Here is a 26,071-nt window from a genome sequence, read left to right as displayed (position 1 = left end):
ATATAGTCTAGCAGATAGGCATTATCTTCAGACATAATCACAATTTTTCAATTCATGACATCGTCCTGAACATGCATGAAATATTTGCCACTGGACATTACGCAACCAATAATCAATAAATCAATCAATTCATGTCGAAATAGATCACTTCCTTAATTAAGTTTAAAAAAATATCACCATGTTGCTTTAATTTCCCTTCACAAAGATTCATAGTACACACTTTTGTGTACAAAGTAATTGCATGGATGATACATTATCATAATTTTAAGATAGCATTGTACTTTAATCAAGGTATAAAGAACCATATGTATTACCCTTTATTTAAATGAAAGAAATTTGCAATTGTCAAAAACATTTTTAGATCCAAAGATTTTAATAGCAGGATATTTAAAAATCAACGTGAAAACAAATTACAAACTATTTAATTTAATTTGGAACACAGCATTTTATTTCAAAATAGCCAGTGGCAATTTTTGTTTTAAATATCTTGATTACGATACAATGAAATCTTACCCTTGTGGTCATTCATGCGTAGTTACTTAGTACACGGGAAAAGTATGTACTATGAAAATTAGAAGGCAAATATAAGCAATTTGATTGGACGAGAAGTTGTAAGTATGTGCTAAGAAATTAAGAGCTCGGGGCAAGCCCCTTGCTCTTAATTTCATAGTATATACCTTACCATAGACTAACCTAGACTTGGACTGATCAAATTATATTCAATTGTTTCCTTTGTGTGCCTAATTTCATTAAGTTTGAATTGGCCAATTTACTGATTTCTGTTCACTAATGGAATTAATTTAAAAACTTACCATTAACTTTTGTAATTTTTATATGCCTTTACTAGGTATCGAACCCCTCCTTGTAGTTTGCTAAGTGTGACTGACATCAACACATCGACGAAACCTCTCGGCTACCAATGGATTGTAATTTAAATGTCTATTTTATATAGATAAATGAACATATGATACAAATAGGTATATCGGACACACAGGGCTTGCACCGTTATCGTATAATAGGTTGCCCCGAGGTTTAGATCAATGAGTTGTAGAGTCAAGTTAGAAGTAGAAACTTGTCGGTATAGGTTCGAATGCCTGTTTTCTCTTTGTTGTCCCTATTCTTTAGTTTTTCCGTTTTTCTTATTTTGTATGTTGTTGTGGATATTTTTGTAGTAATCGCGGGTTTTCCCCGTTTATTTTTGGATTATTATTGGCTACTTCAAGTATTTCAAAAGAAAATGGTTACATTCAATTTGTCCATTTTTGTTTTATGAATAAAGTATGATTTCATCTGTTTTACATCATATCTTTACAAATGTTTATTCGCAAATCCCTATCCGAGTAAATCGTAATGTACCTAGAATAAGGTTTCTTGCTAGAAATTTCGGTAAAATACTTATTATATATACTTAGAGTTAAGTTTGAATATGTCTTATTTTGTAAATTACGGATAATATTCAGATACATAATAATTTAAAGACAGATCGTGTTATGTTATATTTATATTTCTCTAACCAAATAAGTGTGAACTCTGATTTATTAATGCATTGTTGAACATGATAACATGGTTATTTAAACTCACTAACAATACCTTTTAATTAAGAAAAGGTTTTAATTTTGAAAAGACATCAGATCAATAGTTTAAGTTATAGATACAATGGATAATCGTTAATTCAGGAAAAACAAACCATTCTCTCTCCGGGCTCATGGTTTCTTTTTCAAGAATCAACGCTTATCCACTCTATCTATAATACTGAATAGAAACTTGGTTTTTTACAATTCACAATCAATAGTTTTTTTTCTTTGTTTTTTTTTTTGTTTTACTTTATTTTGTCTTTTCTTGCTTTCATGAATTTTAACAATATTTGGGATTCATTACCTAAGATAATGATGAGAATTTTCATCACAGTCATAATGTATCTTACTAATCGGGAAAAGGTGTTCCAGAAAAATATGTCGCGCAAACTGATATCTGTATGACATGTTTATATAGCGAGTACTGGTACGGTACCAATGGTAGTGGTCAGTCAATTTCAATAGGAGCCGACCGCTTAGTAGCCCTTTATCTGCACAAGTATACTAAAAAATACAGAACTTCAAGGTAATTAAAAAGGGGCAGACGATAAAAACTGACCAAATCAAATATTAGACTTTATCAACCATCAGAACAAATGAAAAACAACTGTCACACTCCTGACTTGGTACAAGTATTTTCCGAAAAAAAATTAACTCCTTTGGATAAATTTTCAGTTGGTATCAGTTCTTAAACCGTACAGCCTTTAACGTAAGCAAATTCCACACCTTTAAGTAAGCTATGAGGACCCCGAAATTAGAAACAATGAAAATATCATTTTATTAATTTCATGCATCCGAAGCACTTTTCTGGATTTACCTTTATACAGAAGGATCAAAGCCGAATATTTGAAAGCCAAGGATGAATAAGAACCGAAACAGTTTAAGGGCTATATAACCAACGCGGACCTAAAAATGATAGCCAAATCTATCTAAATTCAACTTTGTCTGAAGGAGTTGAAACCTAAGTTTCTTAATCATTTCTAAATTCCTAATCGGACAAATTAAGAAAGGTTTGTTATGAAAATAAATGCCATACTGAAGTACCTACTACTGAACTGATGATAACTTCGGGGACTTATAGTTCCCAAGCAGCGGTATCGTCCCAGTGGTGTAAAAAATAATGAAAATAACACTTCATTAATTTCATGCGTTCGAAGTGCGTTTCGGGATTTACCTCATTTGGAATACAACTATAACTATCATCTGAAACATGACGATATATATAAAAAAAAACTTTAACGATTAGTTGAAACATGGCGGTATATATATTAATACAGGTTTTAGTAGATTCCCTTTAAATTCCAAAGTTCACAGAATTGCACCAAACGTCTAAGAGGAAAACGCAACCAAAATGAACTCGAATACAAAATTTTTTTTCTCAAGAAAATATCAGAATTTTAATCAGTCTCATTTGATAAATGAACTTTAAAAAAGTAATGGCTTCAAGGAGATAAAAAAATCCTAAAATGTCACCATGGCAATCAAACACTAAAATTTTAATTCTCATTAACTCAGAAATAAAGGGGAGTTATGATTTAATTGTAACTTGTACAACCGGCTTATTTGCTCGTGTGATATTGACACCTGTTTGAAGAACAAATTCCAAAAGGTATGCTCGACATAAACATAAAACAAAACGTTTTGTGAATATGTACCAAAGACAGAAAGGGTTACACAGATGTGCCGAAACCGTGTAAGATGAACTTTGGCTGATGGTGCGGCAGTCACTGATTTAGTATGTAACATAAATGTTATTTATAGAAGAAGGTGTAATAAGTCCTCTTTGTGGCCCCTTGAGTTCGAAAATTAATCAAAACAATATAATAAATCTACCGAATAAGATGCTTCAGATGTGCATAAGACATGCGTCTGTCAGACATCCGTACTCCTATTTTTATATGTTGTCTTGCATACTAGCTTATTAGCTGTAGGATTTTAAATATCATACATTTAGTGCACACACTGTTTAAATAGCCACAATTTTAATATCTTGCCATTGATATATAGATATGAGTCGAGGCATTACCCAAAAAGAAAGTTAATAAGTATTTTACGCTAGATATAAACGTGTGTAAAATATCGTTTTTTGCAAGTCCTTGGCTTCTATCTATTTTGGTTATTTTAGTTCAAATACGTCAAGTTCTAAATGTTTATGATGTCATACTGACACTACAAGTAACCACACCTGCACTTAACTTTCTAGAGTATATCAAATGGTCTTTGGAAAGATCCTGTATGAAATCTGCTTCATATGAGTACAAAATTAAGGCGGCCAGTAGTGGTGAACAATTAGTACTCTTTGGAATACCGACTGTCTACTAAAATATCAATCTACCAAACTCAAGATATATGTTGTCGAGACCAAAATTTCCAGCATTTTGATGAAATCATCTTCGGTATATTTGTTTTTAGAATCAACGTGATTCTTCACAAAGTAAGTATTTTCATGACTGATTCCAAGGAATTTGTATCTACTGTTCCTATTTGTTTGGAAAAAAGCTCTGTTTAATGAGTCGATGTAGTCGATCTTTCAACGGAGCATTGGGAATAGTATCGAAAAATAGGTTTTAATATCACTTCAAAATTGGTTGAACATACCTCATCACAATTTTTCTTAGGGCAATATTTTACTGTAGAAAGAATGTTGATAAGAACTTTAGAAATATGATACATAGAAAATTTTTACCACCCGGCTATACATAGTTCTTTATTAGAAATTTTGTGAAGGTAGGTATCAAGTCTAAAGATGGGAGATTATCATAGTTCTTTTTAATGTTAATACCAAAGGAGAGATGGACGGATTTGTGACTTGTTAATACTTCCACTTTCGTGAATGAAGTTGGGGTACATGTGGGATTCCCAGTCTTGCTGTGAATTCCAAGTTCTTAAGTGAGACATTCCAACTACTGGTTTTTGAAAATGAATACAATATTGTTTGAGTCCTTTATCTGCTTGAACGACAACATGTTTGTCGCGAAGAGAATGATAAAGCATCACAACCTCGGGCTTCTTGAATGGTTAAGAAACCCGTGAGCTCATTGTTCATCGTAAATTGTGAAAGCGCTTATATAAAATAGGTCCAATCATCACATGTGTTAGGTTCTTAAATATGAAACTCTAAAGGTCCAAACATCCCTTGTAGGAATTGGACTCAAAATAAAAATTATAGATGGACTGCATGACGTATTTATTTTATTCGCAATGTTCGGAAACTAGTTATTATTTTTCAATCACAAATAACTTTACTTAGTTAAGCTTTTAATATGTATTTTCGATAAACTATTTTGTCGATGAGCTATAAATGTAGTTTACTTAATTTGGAGAACAATTTATGCATCCACCTTTTTTATTTCATATTTGAATGTTTTATTTGACCATTGGTATGGTTTGTACTCAAAATAAAAATAATACTGACGTTTTTGTTATATTTACGAGGGGGCCTCGAATGAACGTATTCGGTCCCCTGACTGTTCATGGCTAGAGATTTGAATAGAAAGAATGTGAAAACACAGATCACATCGTCGCTCTTATCGGGAGAGGAGACGCCACTTTGGCAGACTGCCGTCCTTTTCCCTGCATAACAAACATACAAAGCTTGACAACTGTCTATCAAAAGAGATACTTATTTTGTAGTATTTTAATAAACATGAAAATTAATACATCTTCCATATATATTTTTACATGATAAGACCAAGCACATACAATATGGTATCTTCATACATATATTCAAATATAAGCAAATAGAATTTCATGAAAATAGATGAAGGTTTTGCAATATATTCTTCATAAAAACTACCGTCAGATTTAATGAACCTGACAAGGCAATCCGTGCCTAGTACATTAATTTCATAGCAAAAACTTTATTCTTCGAATTGTCATATCCTAGAGTTGTCAACTACCGCTTAATTTTACTTGAATTAGGTCGTGTAACAGGTATTTTCAGAACGTAATTTTACATAGGGAACACATAACTGGTTAATTAGATACATATATGGGTATTTTTGGAGCAAAATATTGAAGAAAATCAATTAGGAAACACTGAAAAGAATAGTCATAACGTGTCATTACTTTACTAAGGTACACAACAAAACGATATTTCGAAAATATTGCCTAACACAACCAAAACCATTATGAACTATACAACTGCATATCAATATATATATATATATATATATATATATATATATATATATATATATATATATATATCAAAACAAATAATATAAGTTTTGCTCGCATACAAAAATCGGACCAAACCGATGCATATTTTTGTAAAAAGAGTATTAAACTAAACAATTTTTATAAATATAAAAAAAGAATAGGGAAAACATATTAAAATGTTATATGAAATATCAGCTGGAACTGATATATGAAGCTTTTTATGGGGATAATTGAATGAGCATACATATAAGAAATGCATGATAGTCAATTTAGAACAAACACAAATAATTCTCATTGCAAATAAGTTTTTGTTTTTAAGCAGAGATACCGATAATTATGTAACAGATACAACTTCAATGTATCATTAAATATAGACTGGTGCTTAATTTTAAATTAATATCTTTATAACATTTGTGTAGTAGATCAACTTAATTACCCAATAGGTATATTTTCTTTTGTTTTTCAAAAATTAATATTTTTAATTTATATGCTAACATATTCCAGTGACTGGCAGTGGTAATTCATTTTATGAAATATATATTACAAATTTACTTTGAAAGTTAAACAGTTTTCCTCCCTCCTATAATCTTCCCATTTTGAAATAAGCACTCACTCTTTGACCTTTTTATCTTCATGAGAGAAAAAATACTTCGTCTTTTGTCTATGTAAGTTGAGTAATTTTGGTTTAAATTTTAAAAAAAAAGCATGGTATGTGACATTATCCTGTATATGTTTTTCCATATCCCCTATATTTTTGGTTGGAACTGTGAAAGTTATTTACTCCATTGTTACGTTTTGAACTACCATAGCCATAGACGTTCCCGCCATAAAGTTGACCATAACCAGCCCCATAGTTCCTGTTGCGCATTCCCACATAATAAGATCTACTATTTATGCCACCTCCGTATCTTGCAGCAATTCCAAAAGGAGCAGCATAGCCTTTTCCACTATATTTGTTACCATATCCTGTGTATGATGTTGTACGATATGCGGGATTCGCGTTAGCTAGTGAACCTCCATATTTTGTGAGGAAGTTTACGGACCTCTGAACTGGGTATCTTCGATTCATCCTCCTATTGATTCCATATCCTTCTCCATAGCAACAATTGAAAAGAATGGCGAAATGCAGGATTATTACGAACCGCATGTTTCAGTCTCTAAAATTATTTTGAAGGAAATATTATATTTATGAGATATATGTTTAACTTTATAAGCATTTATTAATTATTTTAGAATAAAACTTCATCACTTAAAAATCCAAGTTTTAACATTATTTCTTTACTAGTTAAAAAAGAGCCCTTTTCACGTCATATATTGAAGATATTCAATTTGAAAATTATACAAAAATTTGCATTAAAAAAAATATGAACCAATATCTGCATACAAGATTTAAATAACATTGATTCATAGTATCATGTACTATTACCAAGAAATATATATTGACGTAAATATATAGGAACCTACGTGCTGTTCAGTGATTACCAAAACGTAATTGGCATGCTTCTTCAGAAAGTAGATTCCGTCCACAACTAGCTAGACTGAATTATTATTTGTTTCTTCGAAAATGAGAAGTAAGATCAAGTTTGTTTTGTTCGGAGTAAGAATATATACATATTTTTCTATAACATTTCTAATGTTATATTTTAGATATGTGCATTTTTTCATGTTTTGTATGTATCATTTACAATGTTTTACAAAATGAATTCTGACCTATGAATTAGTTTCATTACACACCGTATCAAACTACAAATGACATATAACGCTACAAATTTTTTTTTTCAAATCCAGTTAGAAACTTATGCACAGTTTGATCACTGAAGACTTTTAAGATAATGTGGTCATCTAATAATAAGCTGTCTCTTTTACGTATACGCCATAATTCCATTTAAAAGAAATTATATGTTGATCCCAGTGTCCACCTACCTGAAAATATCAAAGCGTTCAGTATTATTTGTAAATGATAGATTTATCCAGTTGTATTTATATACAATATTTGAACATGTTGATCGTGATCTATGCAACCATGAATCATATAAATTGACACAAAATGGTTTAGGTTGTTTACTTCTAAGTGGAAAATCTAATGCGCTTTTATAAAATATACTAGATGTGGTTAGCTTCGTCATTTATTGACTATTATACATTTTTACAGATCGTTTCTACAGACTATCTCTCTTAATGAATAATATTATTTACATTTAACTTCCTTACGATGAATGTTCCAATATTCAATTTGTAACGAAGTGTTTTTGAGCCTTGACATACGATAAGTCTTTAAATGCTTTTCAGTTTTTCAATAAGGGTTGTTTATTAAAGATTATTAGAGAATACACTACAGCAGGAACAAATGTATAAGAAAACATGAAAGGTGAAAAGGGATATTAAACGTCCTAATCTGAAGAAGGACATACAACATTACGCAAAGGGATAAGGCGAAGAGGCTAAAAATAGTATACACAACACCATACAGAAGACTTAAGTTTGAGATATACTAAATTCAAAACACCGATGTCAAACACCATGAGTCGCAACACTTTCAGAATTAAGCACGATGAACAAACTGATTTTGTTTTTCTGTTCCCCATTTCAGTCTAAAAAAACAAATGCGATGTATAATGATAAGGGAGTTTGAATACCCTTTTATTGATGGATCTGTATTGCAGATTACATTGCTCATTACTATAACTTCCTCATGGCAAAAAGCTTAAACGTGTGTAACATGTGGAGCAGGATCTGCCTACCTTCTGGAGCACATGAGATCGCCCTCAGTTTTTGGTGGGGTACCGGTTGCGTTGTCTAGTTGTTTTTGTTGTGTTTAGAAGACTGTTTTTCTTTAGGACGTTTTTTTGTCATGGCATTGTCAGTTAATTTTCGACTTATGGGTTTGACTATCACTTTGGTATCTTCTGCCTCTCTTTTGAAAATATTAGAAAGACATTCTGGAAAAAAATAATGAGTCTTCATAACTAAAATTCCTGCTAGCATACCAAAACTGCAGTTCATAGACGAAAATGATTGAAGAATTTACATCCACGCTATAATTGAGTATTTTACTCATGAAAGCAATTACCATAGTTATTAGAGCATTTTTAGTCAAACAATGTAAAGTAGAGAGTACAAATACTGTATACTCAAGATGAATTTACACATGAAATAGTATATTTGTCCTACCACAAACATGTCAAAACAAATTCAAATTTCGTCCATATCAAAACAGACATGCGTCATCATGTGTAAGGTATATATACCTGTCATTGTATATTTTAATATAAAAGTAACGAGATATAGATATAGTATAATTGCCAATGAGGTAACTATGCAAAGAGACCAAAGGAAGAAAATGTAAATTAAATAGGCCCCGTACGGCCTTTAAAAATTTGCAAATTCCATACAAGTGAGAGGTTTAGATAGCTATAAAACCAGGTTTAATCCACCATTTTCTACATAAGGAAACGCCTGTACCAAGTCAGGAATATGACAGTTATTTTCCATTCGTTTGATGTGTTTGAGCTTTTAATTTTGCCATTTGATAAGGGACTTTTTGATTTGAATTTTCCTTCGTTTTTTTTTGTTATTTTACTTTTTTCCATACCGAAGAGTAAGCTGTGAAAGTCTCCGGCAAGACAAAAACTGGAATTTTTCAAAAAGTAAAACCAACAGACAGATGTATTCTACAAATGACAGACAGCAACAATCGAGAACCAATGAATTGCAGTCTCCTTATTAAGGACAGGCAAATAAAGAATTTGGCCGGTAAAACATGATTGTAAGCGCTCAAACGTTCCCCAAACCAGGAAATGTTAAAACTGCACAACATAAAAACAAACTGAATAATTCAGTAGAAAAAGGCTTAACATTTCACAGTGGTATCATACTTTAACTTTGTTTAAAACCTGTTTATTTACTTTTGACCTTAATTATTTATCCCTTATAATTTTTATTAACTATGTATTTGCATTCAGGTATCACAGATCAAATTTATTCGTTCATTGTGTGTTAATTTACGTTTTTTGATTGAGTTGAGCCTTCCAATTGATATTTTATAGTGTGTCTTTCTATGTTGTGATGTTATACTATTGTTTCAGAAAAGGGAGAAGGTTTGGTACCATTAAAACGTTTAATCCCGCTGCAAATGTTTGCACCTGTCCTAAGTCAGGAATCTGATGTACAGTAGTTGTCGTCTGTTTATGTAGTTCATACGTGTTTCTCGTTTCTCGTTTTTATATAGATTAGACCGTTGGTTTTTCCCGTTTGAAAGGTTTTACACTAGTATTTTTTTGGGGCCCTTTATAGCTTGCTGTTCGGTGTGAGCCAATGCTCCGTGTTGAAGGCCGTACCTTGACCTATAATGGTTTACTTTTATAAATTGTTACTTGGATGAAGATTGTCTCATTGGCACTCACACCATATCTTCCTATATCTATTGACACGTTAACTCAGCACGAAACACACACAAACTCTAATCAAAAGACAAAAACACAAGGTATAAATCTTAGTGTACTCGCAGTATCGTTTTTATTGCAAGTTGGTTTAAAGCCAATTTCACCTAATAAATAAACACTACAAAAGCGATCAGTACACATCCAACGGATTTAGCATAAAGCCTTCATGAACAGTCTCGGGAAAGCATGGCCTTATGCAATGCCAAATTGTAATCAATAATAGAATTTAGTATCATAAATGGTCTTAAGTGTTCAACCATAATCACTTAGTTTTGTTTTGATTCATCAAAAAATAAATCAAGTTTACTACCGATGAAGACAATATATCAAGATCTTACCACAGTGTTTTTTTTGTAATCTCTCAGAAAATGAAAACAACACTTTATGAATGTCATGCTTCCGAACCGCTCAATCAGGAACACCAAAAGTTATATATTTGAAAGCCAAATATAAGAACCGAGACAGTTGAAGAGCTATATCATTAAAAAGGACATGACACATAACCATTTCCTTCTAAGGTCAACTTTGCGTCAGGGAGTTAAAACCTTAGTTTGTATATAATTAATAAATTGATTAACGGAATATTTAGAAAGGTTTATTATAAATCACTCAGTTCCGGAGTACGAACTATTGAGCTGATGATACCCTCGAGGACAGATAGTCCACCAACAGCGGTATCGACCCAGTGCAGTAAAAAATGAAAACAACACTTTATAAATTGCATGCGTCCGAAGTTGATGATTTCAGTTTTTTGCATTGTAACCTTCTCATTTATCAGTAGTAACATACTCTCTGTCCCATTGTACTGCATTTACACATTTTAATCGGTCACCGAAAGCACACAGTTTTCACAGTCACCATCAAAAATTGGTTGACCGATAGATAAATGATGTGTCTGTATCTCAATTCACGAAAGACATGTTTTGGCGGTCTCCTCTTTTCATCAATTGAAAATCATCGAACGCAAGTTATCAACGAATTGCTACTTGCAATGACTAACACGACGGGTGAAGTAGAAACTGTCTGGCCTTCCCGAGCACCTAGTTTAGTTTTAAATGAGCTTTTGTTGCTTTGCTTCTTTGATATCAGTATTTTTTTATTTTGTGCAATTTCATATTACGGGTAAAAATCGTGTCTATCCTTTGTCCTGGAAAACCATTTTTCCATTGCAAACTTTCATTAACAGTCAAGTTTTGGGGTTAGAATATTTACATGTATTGATAGTTTTTGCAGCTGGTGCTATTTTATGGTTAGACAAGAGCCATACGCATTTATCCGCTGTGGTGTGATGATAATCACTGAATATGACTCATCAATGATTTTTTAACAAGAAGAAATCGACAGTTATCACTAGTAAAAAGGGACTACTTACCCTCCCTACGCACCTAAATTCGTTCCCATTTTTGTAGGGTTCGTGTTTAAGTTTTCTGTGTAATGTTTTGTCGTCGGGGTTGTTTGTCTTTTTAACCTTGTTGGTTTTTTTTTTGTTGTCGATTTACGATTTTCTATTGCATCCCTTGTATCTTTTCTCTCTTTTTAAGATACCAGAATAGTCATATAATTTATTTATTGATCGATTGAGTCCTTTTTCCTATCTTGACATTTATAAAATGACTAGATTCGCATTGTGGGTGATACATGAATAGCAGGAGACACTTACCCTGTAAAACACACTGGTCTTATCCCGTTTAGATTTGATGCGATTCCCTCAATTTGTTACTTTGTTTTGTGTTTTCAAAATCGATCTACGAAATTTTAACATAGGTTAACTTATGTTACCTCTTATTCATCGTCTGCAACCGCCATCAGTTTAACAGACTGTCTCAATTATGCAATCAAAACATGCAACTGTTTGAACAAAAAAAAAACGGTTGTCATTGAGAGATATATTTATATTTTGTTGGTGTTTAAAGTCATATTAAAATATTGTCAACAGTTCAAAGCTTTCTATTTGAAGGTCCATTAACCAAAACTTAAATTTGTTCTGGCACAGACTTATTTCATTTCAGATTCGTTTCGAATTCTACACGACGTTTGTATTTTTATTTTCGATGCAACCATTAACTTTTACAATTGCTTTCCATCTGGTGTCAAAAAATATATTCGATATCCTTATCTTTCCACCTAATATTCTCTCTAACAAACGTTGCTTTCATAAACCTTCTATTCGTCAAATGCTACGACCATTTACCGAACTTCACCTTTCATATGTTTACTTAAGAGTCACAAATAGCTTGAAAGAGAGTGCAAGTGACACATTAAAAGGAAAAAAAAGACTGTTTACTTCACACATGTATTACTCAATGGTCAAATGTACATGTATACACGTAAAAGGAATTCGGGCAATGCGTATTTCAATATGCATTTTCTAGAGGCCGTCTTAATCTTGAGGGGTGAACTTTTGTTTTGGATAAGGGTCTCATTATGATTTTGAAAAGAAAAGCAGCAATTAAAACGTTATTACTCAACTTTTGGTTTGTCAAAAGAGTGTAAGACTATTGTGTCCTAAATTGATGCACTATATGTCTCTTTCTATTGCATTGATGAGAAAATGACCCCGTGCTTGATGGGTCTGATCTCATATTTATACAGTTATGGCGTTTTTATTCTATACATCATTTTCTTTATGTGTAATACTTTTTCTATTTTTCTTTTGGTTATATGTTTATAATTGTTCAGTCCATCGTATTACATGCCCTATGTATACTAGTACAATTACTAACAAGTTATCTAACACATATATTGATATGACCCATGTTTGTTAATACTATGGTACTAGATTTTTACAATAAGATTGTTGTCCTAGTAAGTGCATTTTAGTCTGAACCGGTAATTTTGATCTTAACGTCATCAGAAAAGTCTGAACAATAAATTATTTAGTCATGTTCAGTCTTCCGGTCAATTTTCAGGCTTGTCTACAGCGGTACATTCAGTAATGTTCAGACAGTTCGATTGCAGTTGATTCAGTACTGTTCAGTAGTTGTTTAGACAATTCAGTATACTGTTGTTATGTACAGATAAATAACAACTACTGAACAGTTTGAACATAGACTGAGCAGATTTTGATTGACTGCAAGCAGATTGTCTAAATCAATAATTTATTGTGCAGTCTTTTAAGACCTGTGCAGATCAAAATGACCGTTTCAGATCACAACTCGTTTTCTAGTGTAGGGCAAATTATGACAATATTTGTTAGCTTTCTTTGCCGGTTATCATGGATATAATCTGTAATTTGACGATTGTACTCCGCTGCTGTGTTCTTCAATGTACATTTGTAGTCTTATTGAAATCTAGTATACAATTGCGCTCGAACTGAGGCCACGACCCATCCTGAGCTAGCCCCATTGTGTGAGCTTTTGTAACATGTTAAATGTCCCACTTTGACATTAAGCTGAGAAATAGAAATCAAAGCGCAGATCCTATACTTTTGTTTTTTTTAAGAGCGTTCAGGGACTTTGTGTCAGGAATCAGTTCAACATATCTTCTTTTTCTATTCCATCAAAACTGAAAATGAAATCCGGTACTTCAGAGGGTATGCATGATTATCTTTTCATACATGCTATATCCAAAACATGTAGAGGAAATGCAACTGGACGCGATTGTTGTAATTAATACATTTTGTAACATACATGCCATTACCAGAAGATGTACAATGACTTAAACGAACAGAATTGGTTTAGATTATTATAGGAAGATCTTAGTTTTCAAAAAGATTTGTTTAAAAACAAGGATGAAAGACAGACAAAAAGAAAATTAATTAAAAAGCATCTAATAAAACAAAATACAAGCTTTGTTTTCGTATGAACTTTACAATTTTATTGTAAATTCTTCTTTTCCTCCAGATTTCTTTTGTCGCATCTGAAAGCAAACAATTGAGGACATATAGATAAAGCAGTCTCAGTTACTGACTTAAATCACTCATTAAGTCATAGATTTTACAATAAAATAACGGTTCACTCTTTTCTTTCTGTATGAATATCGTATAGGAATATATCGTCTGTATTTATATGCATAACAATATTACAAAAGTGCTTATAAATCGTGATCTTTTTGAATCCACTCGACAATTCCTTCAAATATTATAGTGATTCTTAAAAAATGAACAATCGCCATCATTTAGTTCTAAATCAGCATTCACTGCCGTATGCTAGTTATTAGAGGAGCAATACGACGGTAGCCACATGTGGAGCATATAGATATGCCTACCATTCCGGGGCACCTGAGATCACACCCGATTTTGGTGGGGTTCATGATGTTATTTTTTAGTTTTCTATGTAGTGTTTTGTGGACCGTTTGTCTGTCGTTTTTTCTTTTATGATATGCTGTCATCGGGTTTTCTATGACTTTTGGTATGCTTTAATTTAGCTTCCATTGAATAGATGCAATTGTTAGACATATCAAACTTTGAATTATAAATTGTAACATTGGTTTGGCAGATAGCGAAGTTAAGGAATTGCGCTTGATTGTTTCATTCATTTTAAGAAGCCGTAAAATGAAATTTAATTTATACACATATAAGGAGATTAATTGGCGGGAAGTAGAGCACACTTGCCTTATAAAAGAACTCCGGTAGTCCGTTGACCAGCAAAGTAACTAAACATAAGAGTTATATTAAAGCAACTTCGATGGCCATTTTCGATGGATAAAATTTAATCTTCATCCTTTAATTTCTTTAAAGTAAGAATAAAGAATATATGTGGCTGGGTAATGATTTGCGAGAACTGATTGTTTATAAAATTGATAATATCCTTGCTGTAGACAAGAGACGTTTGCTGGTTCACTGTGTTTCCTCTAATTTATTACCGATTATGACTTATCATCAAATTTGAACATGAGTAACACTATTAGTGCAGACGTAAATTATTTTCCTATTGGATCATTTTCTTTTAACACTACTTTTTTGTGGGATTTCTGTGTAACTTATATGTTTAGTGGACTATACGTGTAGTTTCTTTTCTTTCTACCATTATGTTCACCGTCCTTTGTCGACTCATGATTTTGTATTATTTTCTCATAAGTCGAATCTCATCTTTTTCCTATCATTTACTTGAAATTATGTTATACTGAACATAACAAGTACATTCAGACGTAGATCAATAAATGATATACTATACTAGTAGTTACAAACATTTCACATAATTTCTTGAACAATGTATTGTATACGTAGAACATTGTCGTCAATATAAAGCGGAAATGTAACTGAGATATTAAGTCAAACTTAATCAAATATTCAACCAACCAATTGAAATTAAACAGTTTCAATTGACGTAGATCAACCAGTGCTTGCTTACCTCTAATTTGATCAGATTCAAGGGGCAGTGTTTTACATTTTCAATAACCAGAGTATCCTTTTCCGCCATATCCTCCACCATATCCTCCACGTCCACTTCCACCACCATAACCTCCGCCGTATCCGCTATGCCCTCCGCCGTATCCTCCACCACCGTATCCACTACGCCCACCACCATATCCTCCGCCGTATCCTCCTCCTCGACTTCCACTCCCATAACCTCCTCCATATCCTTTTCCACCATAGCTGCTTCCATAACCTCCTCCTCCGTATGATCCTCCACTACGACCCCCAAGACCTCTACCTAAACTGGATAGCAGGCTACTTAATCCCCCGCTTGATCGGCTACCACCATATCCTCCACTATAACCTCTGCTACCATATGATCCTCCACCATATCCTCCGCTGCCATATGATCCCCCATGGCCGCCACCATATGATCCTCCATGGCCGCCACCATAACCGCTGCTACCATAACCGCTTCTACCGTAACCGCTGCTACCATAAGAACTATATCCAGCAGAATATACGACCACTAACAAGGAAAGAACTAATACTACTTGAAGAGGCTTCATTGCTGCAACTTTAACAATGGAAACAAATTATTCGGCGATTTATTTCATGAAAAATCTTACGAGAATGAAAATACTCGTAAGGCAAACACAGTTCAGTATAACTAACGACCAATTTTTATTGTGAAAAAAAACTACAGGAAATAAGCCACGCCATATGCTTTTTTATTTAACAATTGTTCATATCCTTGTCTAAGTGAATCAAGATAGCAGTCCCAATCGGCATCCAATCAAATCATTGACAATTTTCAATAAATACAATTGAATTATTGATTGATTTTCAAAGTTTGAAGAAGATTTTGGACGTTTGTGAAAAGGTATAAAAATACATGCGTTTCTTAATTATACATAACAAATTTTGCGTTAAAGTATGAACTTGAGAATTTGATTAGTAAATGGGCAACAAATCAAAAATTCAATATGACCTTTGCCAGCCATTCAGTAACTTTTCAAAGTTCGCTCATTGTTGACCCGAAATGAAATCTAACGACATAAAGGAGAGAAAATACGTGATATTTGACAGTTTATGAATTGAGCTTTTAATCATGCAAATTCCCTTAGAAATTGATCTTTGGCCATAGTACTAAAATCATTTTATTCATTTATAGTAGCAAACTAAGTTTGTAAAAACTCACAGTTGTGTTTAGCATAATAACAAAAAGAAAAAGAAAACAATCAACACATTTTGTTTACAAGTGATATGGGATGTCAGAGTTCATCTTGATTTTTTTGTAATCTTATGAACAGTCGGTCGAATTTATATCTAAAGGAACGAAAATAATGTTTCAACAGAGTTGATAAAAAAAAAATTTCTCGACCTTTTTAAAAAATAAATTCTGTTAAATAGAAAGCTTGTTCGTGTTCACCTTTTGAAGTTCCTTCGCATTGTAATTTTCTATTTTTTTTTTTCTTAATATTTCCTGCTACGATTCCAGATATATGCGACATAGGTTATGATATATCGGCTCCAAATTTAATTTTCTTGAATAGCCATGTGAGACCTTACTCGCTATACTTATCATCTTTATAAAACGCCTTTATTCTCATGTGTACTAACTCAGAAATACTAACAACAGCAATTTGCTGATCACTTTGAGGAAATTTGTAATTATTTTTCACGTCATTAACATTGGGAAGCAGCCCGAAAATCGATGAAACATAAGAGTAGAAGGGCGATACATATAAACTGCTTCCAGTTTGCAATTGTCTTGATGAAAATATGAACATGTTAAAGACAACAGAATTTGTGCTGCATTTGTGTAAAGAAATGTTACAAAAATATATTCATATTAGAAAAAATGGAAAAAGGTTGTGAAATTCCAAGCTCCTGTGCGTAAAACATTGCTTTATAACGAGTAATAGTTATAAGTTATTAAAAACAAATCCCTCATCTAAATATTTCGCATCATTTTGTTTTCACTTGAGAGAAAATGTTTTTAAAATCCTTGCTCACATAGTATTTTTAGACAACATTTCTTTAAAACACTTGTTCCTGTTGGATAAAATAAATACTAGCGGTTGTTGAAAACTTACCTCGGTGATAAATGTCCGGAGATATAGCAAGGTTTACAAACCAAACACTTTTATATACCAGTTAGGAATGTCACATGTCATATCTTCATACCTCGAAAAAGACGTCTACTTGTTCCTGGTGGCGACAAATTAAGCCTTTACCAGACCATCAATATGTGTATCTTGTTTATATTTGCAATATTTGAACCCTATAGGTACATTTAGCCTAAGTCGTAGCTTTCTAATATGTTTCTACAGTTTCATTTCTTACTATTTAACTGTACATCTTGTAGTTGCTATTTTGTGAAAACTAGAAATATTTTTTGTACATGTAAAATCAGTGTGTACTTATTCCTTTCATTACATTGTATAGTATCTATTTCCTTGAAAAATATCCCTAGCCTGCTTGATTAAATGTTAAAATTGAATTGAAGGAAAGTGTTTTATTTAGAAGATCCTAGTAATCCTTGAAATGATTAAGTCAATACTCTTTTTTGATTTGTCGGTAATTAGGATTAGGTAATATTGTTTATAACAATTGCAATTCTAATATGACGGTCTGGGGGAGGGGTTAATTTCTGTATTCTTTAATTTTTAAGGCCATTTTTCTCTGATCTTTATTCTGTCACCCATTATTCTCTCGTCTTAATATTAGTGCAACCATTGATCTCTGTTCTTTAATTACGGCCATTTTTATCTATTCTATATTTTTTCGCTTATTATTCTCTATTCTGTAAACCCCATTCACATCCTCATATATTTTACAATCATTTGTAAATGTCATTCGGTGCAGTTTTCTTATGCTGATTAAGCCCAGAGAGGGAGACATAAAAGTCATTTAGTTGATTTAAATACATTGAACTTAACGCGTAAGCCTGTGCGATGTAGACACGAGACAGAAAAACAAGCAACTCAATTCAATAAAACAAAGATATAAAGGTCAACACACTGTCTCCAATAAAAGACAAGTGTCTTTTCTTTACTTAAAGTTTTAAATTGCACTTCGTTTAAAAAAAGATGTGATCCCAGTCACTATCAACTGAGAACAAAGATCAACGATCAACGCCATTTGATTAAAATGGAAGTTACTAAAGTAAAGAGAAAGACAATACGTCAAAAAAGCAACCCAACAACAGTAGGCGAAAAACGTCATTTAGAGATCAAACAATAGACACGTATCTGTACCTATTGACCCCTAGTCTAGACAAGTTGTGAATACATTTAGAGAATTAAGGAATATATCTCCCTCATGCAAAGCTCTGATTCCTTGCCCGGCTTTGCCTATACTTTTTTGTCCTTTTGGTTTCTAGCTCTTCATCCTTTTAATAAGCTTTGGATTTTCAAATATTTTGGAGCATCACTGAAGAGACATTGATTGTCGAAATGCCCATCTGGTGCAGCAAAATTAGTACCGTTTATGTTATTGGAGATATCACCATAGATCGACCATCAACATGACATAAACAAAGACGACATGTCTTCAAACTGTGTGTTCATCTTATTTTATTTCAATTGCAGGAGTGATACCATTACCATTTTTTTATTTCCTGTCAATTGTAAGAATTACAGGCCTTTTTTATGCAGTTTGTATGTAAATTCACACATCTTATGATCTATCTTGGAACGCAATTAAGTCTTAGTCTGACTTAAAATCATAAGGCGTAATGCCTTGACAGCAAATTATTTCAAGTCATTAAAGCTTTCTTTATTTTATCCATTGACATCAGCACAAAGTTCTTGTGAAAATATCTTACACTTTATTGCATGCTTATGTCTTTACGTCGAAATATTGCTACGCCATCATAGTTGTATGCATGGGTATATTGTCAACTGGGGCAACGAATAACAAAATGGATAGGAAATATCATTTCAAAAATAATTGATCAGATTGAATTAACCGCTTCAGTGACTTCTTGGTGTCGCTCTCGATGACTAGAGCTTTGTACATGTAGAATGTGGGTTCATCCTCTGCTAGGTCAAACCAAGAACTTCAAAATGTACAAACGATTTTTATCCGCCATGTGAGCGCCAATAAGAATTAAAGCAAAGATTTCACATCTTCCTGTAGACTGTTACTTGCTGTTGGCACGTAACTAATTCGATCTAACACAATGCAGGTTTCATACTTTTATCATGTTGATATTACATCATTCTGGAAATGCGTGTTTGACTAAACAAGACGCCACTTTGTTTTATTGTATGTTTTGATATATCATAGCATGTGTTTATAGATGTTGATATACCCCCAACATATCCCGTGCTTAATTTAACGAAATGAAAATGTAGAGCTGTCTTTACAATGGGGTTTGAATCATAACCAGATTTTAATTCAGGAAAAAAGGTTTCGGCAAAAGAAATAGGACACAAAATAGATTTTAGCACGTCTCAGTCCTTTGAATCATTGTCATCTGAAACCAATTAATTCTATCCCTAACTCGGTCTCTCGTCGTCCGTGAAAATGGTTGACGAATTACATTATGGTAGATGCACGTAGGTACACAAATATGTAGAATAAATCAATTACATTTATATATACGTTTTGTAAAGATAAGGAATAACTAGGAGCTACATAATATGTATGATATCTCAATTATATCATCTTCCCTGTGATAAATCAAATCAAACATAACTTCCTTGGGAAAAAGCTCTTTTGTCACCTTAGTTGTCATTTGTACATGTTGTAATCGAACTGAGGTTCTCAATGACATTTTCCTACAACGGCCATGTAGATTTGAGGAAATTCAAAGTGTAGCAGCGCTTTAATAAATATTCTTAAATTGAAAAAAAAAGAGTAATGTATATCATTAATATGTGTTAAAGCACCTAGACAAAATTAAAACAAAAACCCTGGCCAATGTTTTGCAAAATGTAAAATGTGTATGGCTACTACTTCATTTTTGTGGATTGGGATTCAAGGACAGTGCAAATAATCTAAGTGGACATACAAATTGATGTAGTGATTTGTCTTGTACTGGTAATCAATGACATGTCTCATCACGTATACCCCATATCTTCTTTTATTCGTATTTATTTATTTATTTAAATGATGTATATATATATAGATATAATCAAATGTATCCCAGTGATTGAGTTGTTTAATTACTCCCATATTTATTTTTACATTTGCAGTTTTACTTTTATGAAATATCCTTCCACCTGACTTTTAAATTTTTTCTTCTTTTCTCATGGCTTTAACAAAATTTATGTCCTTTTTATATTCCTCTTAAACTTATTGTTTTAAGGATAAGTAGATTTTTCTAATTGCCGTTTTTACATGACTTCACATGACATGCATTGTAAGATTTAAGTCTGATTTAATAATTGACTCCGCATTATCAATTAACTGTATTTTTTGTTGTTGATGTTTAAATTATTTTCTTTTTTTTTTCTCTTTTGACCGGACACTATCTTTTTCTATCATCATCCAGTAGAAAGTGTCTCTTCATATCTGATTATTGCGACAGAAAAACTACATTGAAAGCTTCGACTTTACAGATATCTGCTTATACTAGAAAGGGTTTCACAGGTTTTTCTCCACATTTCTATTGTTAAGATAAAATGTACATAGATGGACAATCTATCGATATATACGAAACGTGCATGCTAATAGAGTAGATATATGGATCTGCATCTTAATCTTAAAATGGGTAGATTGTACGACATAAACGTCAGAACAGTAAGATAGTTACACCTTTAATCTTTTATAATGATATCTTGAAAACATGTCCTACGAATTTCTGTAAGAATGATGTGTTATTGCTACGGAAATTTCTTTTTAATAGGGAATAGGTTAATTTAAATGGAAATATCAAATTCAATTTTTTGAAATTTCAGGATACTGGTTTTCTAAAATTTCTTGTGACATTTTCTTAAGAAGATCTTATGACTGACCTTAGTGCTATCAATCAACGGACAGGTTTTATAAATGGTAAATTAACACAGTCACTGTCTTAGTCTAGTCCTAATCTGGGTGGTCTTTAGGACCTGTCTAAGTTATATTTAAGTTCTATCTAAAAGCAAATATGTCTTTTTGTTCTTTAGAATACTACTAACTACTACTAATAATGATTTATTTAATGATGATATATACTAGAGAGGAAAAATAATGAAATCTTTTTCATAATAGATAAACACATTTATTAAAAAAAAAAGTTGTGTGGAATGGTATTGATAACAGAACATAATTGTTTGTTTTTGAATAATAGAAAAAGTCTTTTGTTCCAATTTTATGCGATTGGTATAATAGAAGTAATGTTTAATATGATATCGACGCTTTCAGGAATAATCAAAGCACTGACGTACTGCTAACTCGGATGACCTCAAGATCTGCCAGGGCCGTGTCAACGAAGCTGTCCTAGGACTAGGACATGTCTTAGGATGGTCTTAGGACACGTCTTAGTCCTAAGTCAGGTTAACGAAAGTCTCCTAAAATAAGATATGTCCTAAATTTGGTCCTAAAGTTAGGATATATAAATAGGTGTCTTAGGATAGTCCTAAAAGTTACGATGTTCCTAAACGAATTAAAAACAACAAATATGGCATAAACTCAATAGTAAAAATACTAATACAATATTAAACTATTATAATGTTATAAAAAATAAACTAATTAAGAAAAATATTATTTCAATATTTGTTAAAGATTCAATTGTGTTACATAATTTTCAATTTGTAGACAAATTTGATCTTTAAAATCCTTCCAGATATCAACAAAAAGCATTTATAGTATTCAGTTTGAGTTTTTGGAATAATAAACATATTACAAGAACTTTGTGTGGGTGTGCTAGAACTGATTTGATGCACATATATAAATACATTGAGATATTGCGGAGTCATTTGGTGAAGTGCTTTACTATAAACTAAAATTGCTCTTCTATATACAAATTAATATGGAATGGACATCAATAGTAACTCTCCAAAAAGTATGTTTGACGTTGTCATATTGTTACGCTCATATAGAATAAGTGGTGCTGTCCTTTTTGCTTAAAAAATACTATCATCATGAGTGACATTTTTTGCACTTAACCAAACGGTGCAATGTTAATTTAAATGTGGAAAAAAATTGACTTCTTTTTAATTAATCCTTATTCAATATATGTAATGAAATCGAGTGGACCCAAAGACAAAACTAATTTACATACTAACATTAAATTGAAGCACGAATATCGCATTTAACAAAGTTGTGTGACTATTTAGTTTTGTTGTCGTATGAAATTCATTCATGTCATTTTATCATGTATAATAACGTATGTACTAGTATTAATTTACTTCTGTTTGATGGTTAAGATACTATAGTTATGACTTGCTTGAACTTGTGAACTTAATTAGTCAAATTTTATGGTCTAAGATTATTATGAACATTAAGATCTTTAGTAGTAGAAAATAGGAAGAGCTAGTTTGTAAAAAATCAATAGAATTTTTATGATAGCGGAATAGTTTTATGGGAAACAGGACCATAAAATTTTGCGTAAATTGTTTACCATAAAATAGTCATCCTCCCTCTCTTTACACATTTAGTGAAATACAATAAAATTTATGTCATTGAATTCTCTACATCTTTTTATCAATTAAATAAATGTGTTAGGATGATCCTAGGACCATCGTAGTTAGGACTGTCCTAAGATAGCTTTGTTTTACGTCCTAAGACATGTCTTAGACACGTCCTAAGACCATCCTAAATGATGTCCTAAGACCTATCTTAGGACATATCCTAGGATACTTTCATTGACACGGCCCCTGATGGCTGGAAAAAACATAATACATAATTCAATCTCCCTGTAGATTGCTAGAAGTAACTTGCAGGTTTTTTTCTTACGTCCAGTATCAAAAATTTGATTTACATTTTGGACGATAATATATTTAACTGTTTATCAATTTGGTACGTTTTGTAGGCACAGCGGGTTGACATCGAATGGGACAACTGAAAGGTAAAGGTGCTAGGCACTGCCTGAACGCCTGGAATTTATTCGCAGTCCGATCAGCCATGACTGTATATAAAATGTCAAACAGATGTCCGCCCGCGAATATTACTTTCTATTATTTCTTTTCTAACGCGTACATGTGTAAAAGTTAGATTTGACTTTGAAATCAAAGGGGCAGGGCCAATTTCCCCCTGAATCTATTTTACAATAGCGGCAATTTTCAAAAAAGAAATATTTAAATCTTTACTAAAATTCACAGTATCAGACCTCCATTCGTCATATCAGGTACTTTTAGGTTCTTACATTTAATAATATGACTAATTCTCAACAGATCATCGGACCCAAGTTATAAATGCATGAAGACTGCAGAAAACCGTAAGTGTATCAGACTTTGGTAAATTTTTAATATTTATCACCAAAATGTAAATGTGGGACATTCTCATTGAAACTAAAACCAAATTTCTGTTTGAAGTAAAGTTAAAATTGATGACAAAATAGACGATTTTTCTTCCCGATTGTTATTTTTTTTTCCATTTTGGACGGTAATGTTCCTTTGGTCCCTTCATATAGTGTGTATATTTCACAACTTGTTCGGTATGCCTGTGTCTGTAGTCGAGTTTCAGATTTCAATTAACGTAATTTATGTATAACGAATAAATTATAAAGTCATGGATTTCGTTACCAAAAATTAATTAGAACCTTTAGAACCTGAGATATCACATCCCAATTTTTACGGTGATGTTGTTTAGATTTTAGATACAATCCAAGTAAAGTAATTGATCCTTTGAAAAACTTATCCTTATAGTTACCAATTTATTAAAGTAGTAAAATCTTTAAATATTGTTTTTATTGGCACTAACATCGATTTTGTTTTTGAGAAATTAAAATATAACTTAAATATTTATTGCTATATATATGTACAGTTATGAGAACTCTTTATCCTACATCCTGTCGATACTGTTTACTTATACTTTGGCATTGCACAAGGTCGTGCGTTTCTCAGACTGTTTATGAAGTCTTTACGCTAAATCAATTGGATGTGTACTGATTGATACTTTAGTCTGGGAGAACATGATTTATTTATTTGTTGTAATTGACTTTGAACTAGCTTTCAGTAACTGCGAGTACTCTTCATGTCGGTGCTTTGTGACTTTTAGACTTGGAGTTCGGTATTTTTGTTATACTTTTTTTCTCGTACCTATCTTTCGAGTTAAGCCAATTGCAATTGATTTTGACAGTCAGTTTGTTCTAAAGTTGTTGCTGTTACACCACTGTCCCAGGTTAGGGGAGAGTTGAGCGCTCACAAACATGTTTAATCACGCCACATTCTTTATGAGCCTGTTCCAAGTCATGAACCTGTTGCTCAGTGGTTGTCGTTTGTTCTTGTGTGTCAAATGTGTTTTTCGTAAATTGTTTTGTTATAAAGTATGCTGTTATAGTTTTTTTGTTTGAATTGTTTCTCATTTTTTATGTCGGGGACTTTTATAGCCGACTATACGGTATGGGTTTTTTCTCATTGTTGAAGGCTGTACGGTTGCCTATGATTGCTGACATTTATTTCATTTGAACTTTGGTGGATAGTTGTCTCATTGGAAATCATACCATATCTCTTTATTTCAATATTTTGTGCTGTATTTCTAATACACATTATTATATTTTGGTTAGTGACGTTCTTGGACTTTGATGTAGAATTTACAAAACATGTAAAATTTTCAATTATGAATCAAAATGCCGTCATCAGCAACATGTAGAGCCGAGTTGCATTTTTGCGATTTTGTATCAAAATGCTTTCATCAGCAACATAAAGAGCCGTTTGGTTTTATGAACATCTCGCACCCTTTTTTAGAACTCAAACGCATGAATCAGCAGTTTCAAAGAAATTTTATTTCATGCACTTTACACTTCTAAAGAATGCCTTACAATTTCGAATTTCCAGAGTTAACTGAGATTTTTTTAAAATCTTTATCGAAATCAGAATGTTTTATAACATTATTTTCTAGTAAGATAGGTATATCATAAAATTTTACTTCTTTTCTGCCGGTGACAGGAAATCCGACTGTTCAGAGAGATATGTAGACTACATGTATATGTTTAAGGCGCCTGAAAACCTTGGAACGATCTGCAAACTTAAGGCTTGTGATATATTGTGTGGTCTTGCTATGCTCTATGTCCATAGAAATGACTTGAAACTGTCAGGGAAAATGGGCATTTGAAATTTGATAGTTCTGGTCATCGTAGAATCAGAGGGTTTGATACTTGACAGTTTATTATAACTATTTGTTGTAACTAAAAGTTAGATATAAACACACAATTTGTTATTTCATGCTTGTTTCTTTTTACTTGTACCCTAACAATCCCCTTTGTGTCATATCAGGGAAACGCAAGTTAACAGTTCAATCTAAAGACAAACTTTCGTTCCGCTGTGGGCACATCCTCTGACTCCCCCCCCCCCCCTTCATGGCCTCAATTCCTTTGTGAGTGCGCTACGGCAGTGGACTTGCAGTTTTTGAATGTCCTCTTGGTATTTTCTCTTTTAAAAATAGCAGTTATGATTTGATGACATATGCTTGTGTGTATTGTTAAATTAGAAAAAAAAAACACA

General features: G+C 32.4%; 1 protein-coding gene across 1 annotated transcript; it reads right to left on the bottom strand.

Annotated features, from left to right (window-relative positions):
• Positions 1 to 15,474: 15,474 nt before the first annotated feature.
• Positions 15,475 to 17,632, bottom strand: LOC127730279 (keratin, type I cytoskeletal 9-like). Its single transcript, XM_052238586.1, has 2 exons — positions 17,573 to 17,632; positions 15,475 to 16,050 (listed from the first exon to the last, which is right to left on the bottom strand). Exon 2 carries the CDS (start codon positions 16,040 to 16,042, stop codon positions 15,509 to 15,511), a length of 534 nt encoding a protein of 177 aa, XP_052094546.1. The 5' UTR covers positions 16,043 to 16,050; positions 17,573 to 17,632; the 3' UTR covers positions 15,475 to 15,508.
• Positions 17,633 to 26,071: the final 8,439 nt, after the last annotated feature.

The sequence above is a fragment of the Mytilus californianus genome, unplaced genomic scaffold (genome assembly GCF_021869535.1).
Source record: "Mytilus californianus isolate M0D057914Y unplaced genomic scaffold, xbMytCali1.0.p SCAF_2, whole genome shotgun sequence".
In the NCBI taxonomy this organism is placed as follows: domain Eukaryota; kingdom Metazoa; phylum Mollusca; class Bivalvia; order Mytilida; family Mytilidae; genus Mytilus; species Mytilus californianus.
The sequence above is the reverse complement of the archived record's forward strand: the minus strand, read 5'-3'. Positions and strand labels throughout refer to the sequence as shown.

Bases quoted from the DNA above. Each gene is read 5' to 3' on its own strand.
- LOC127730279 (XM_052238586.1), bottom strand. From the start codon at position 16,042: ATGAAGCCTCTTCAAGTAGTATTAGTTCTTTCCTTGTTAGTGGTCGTA.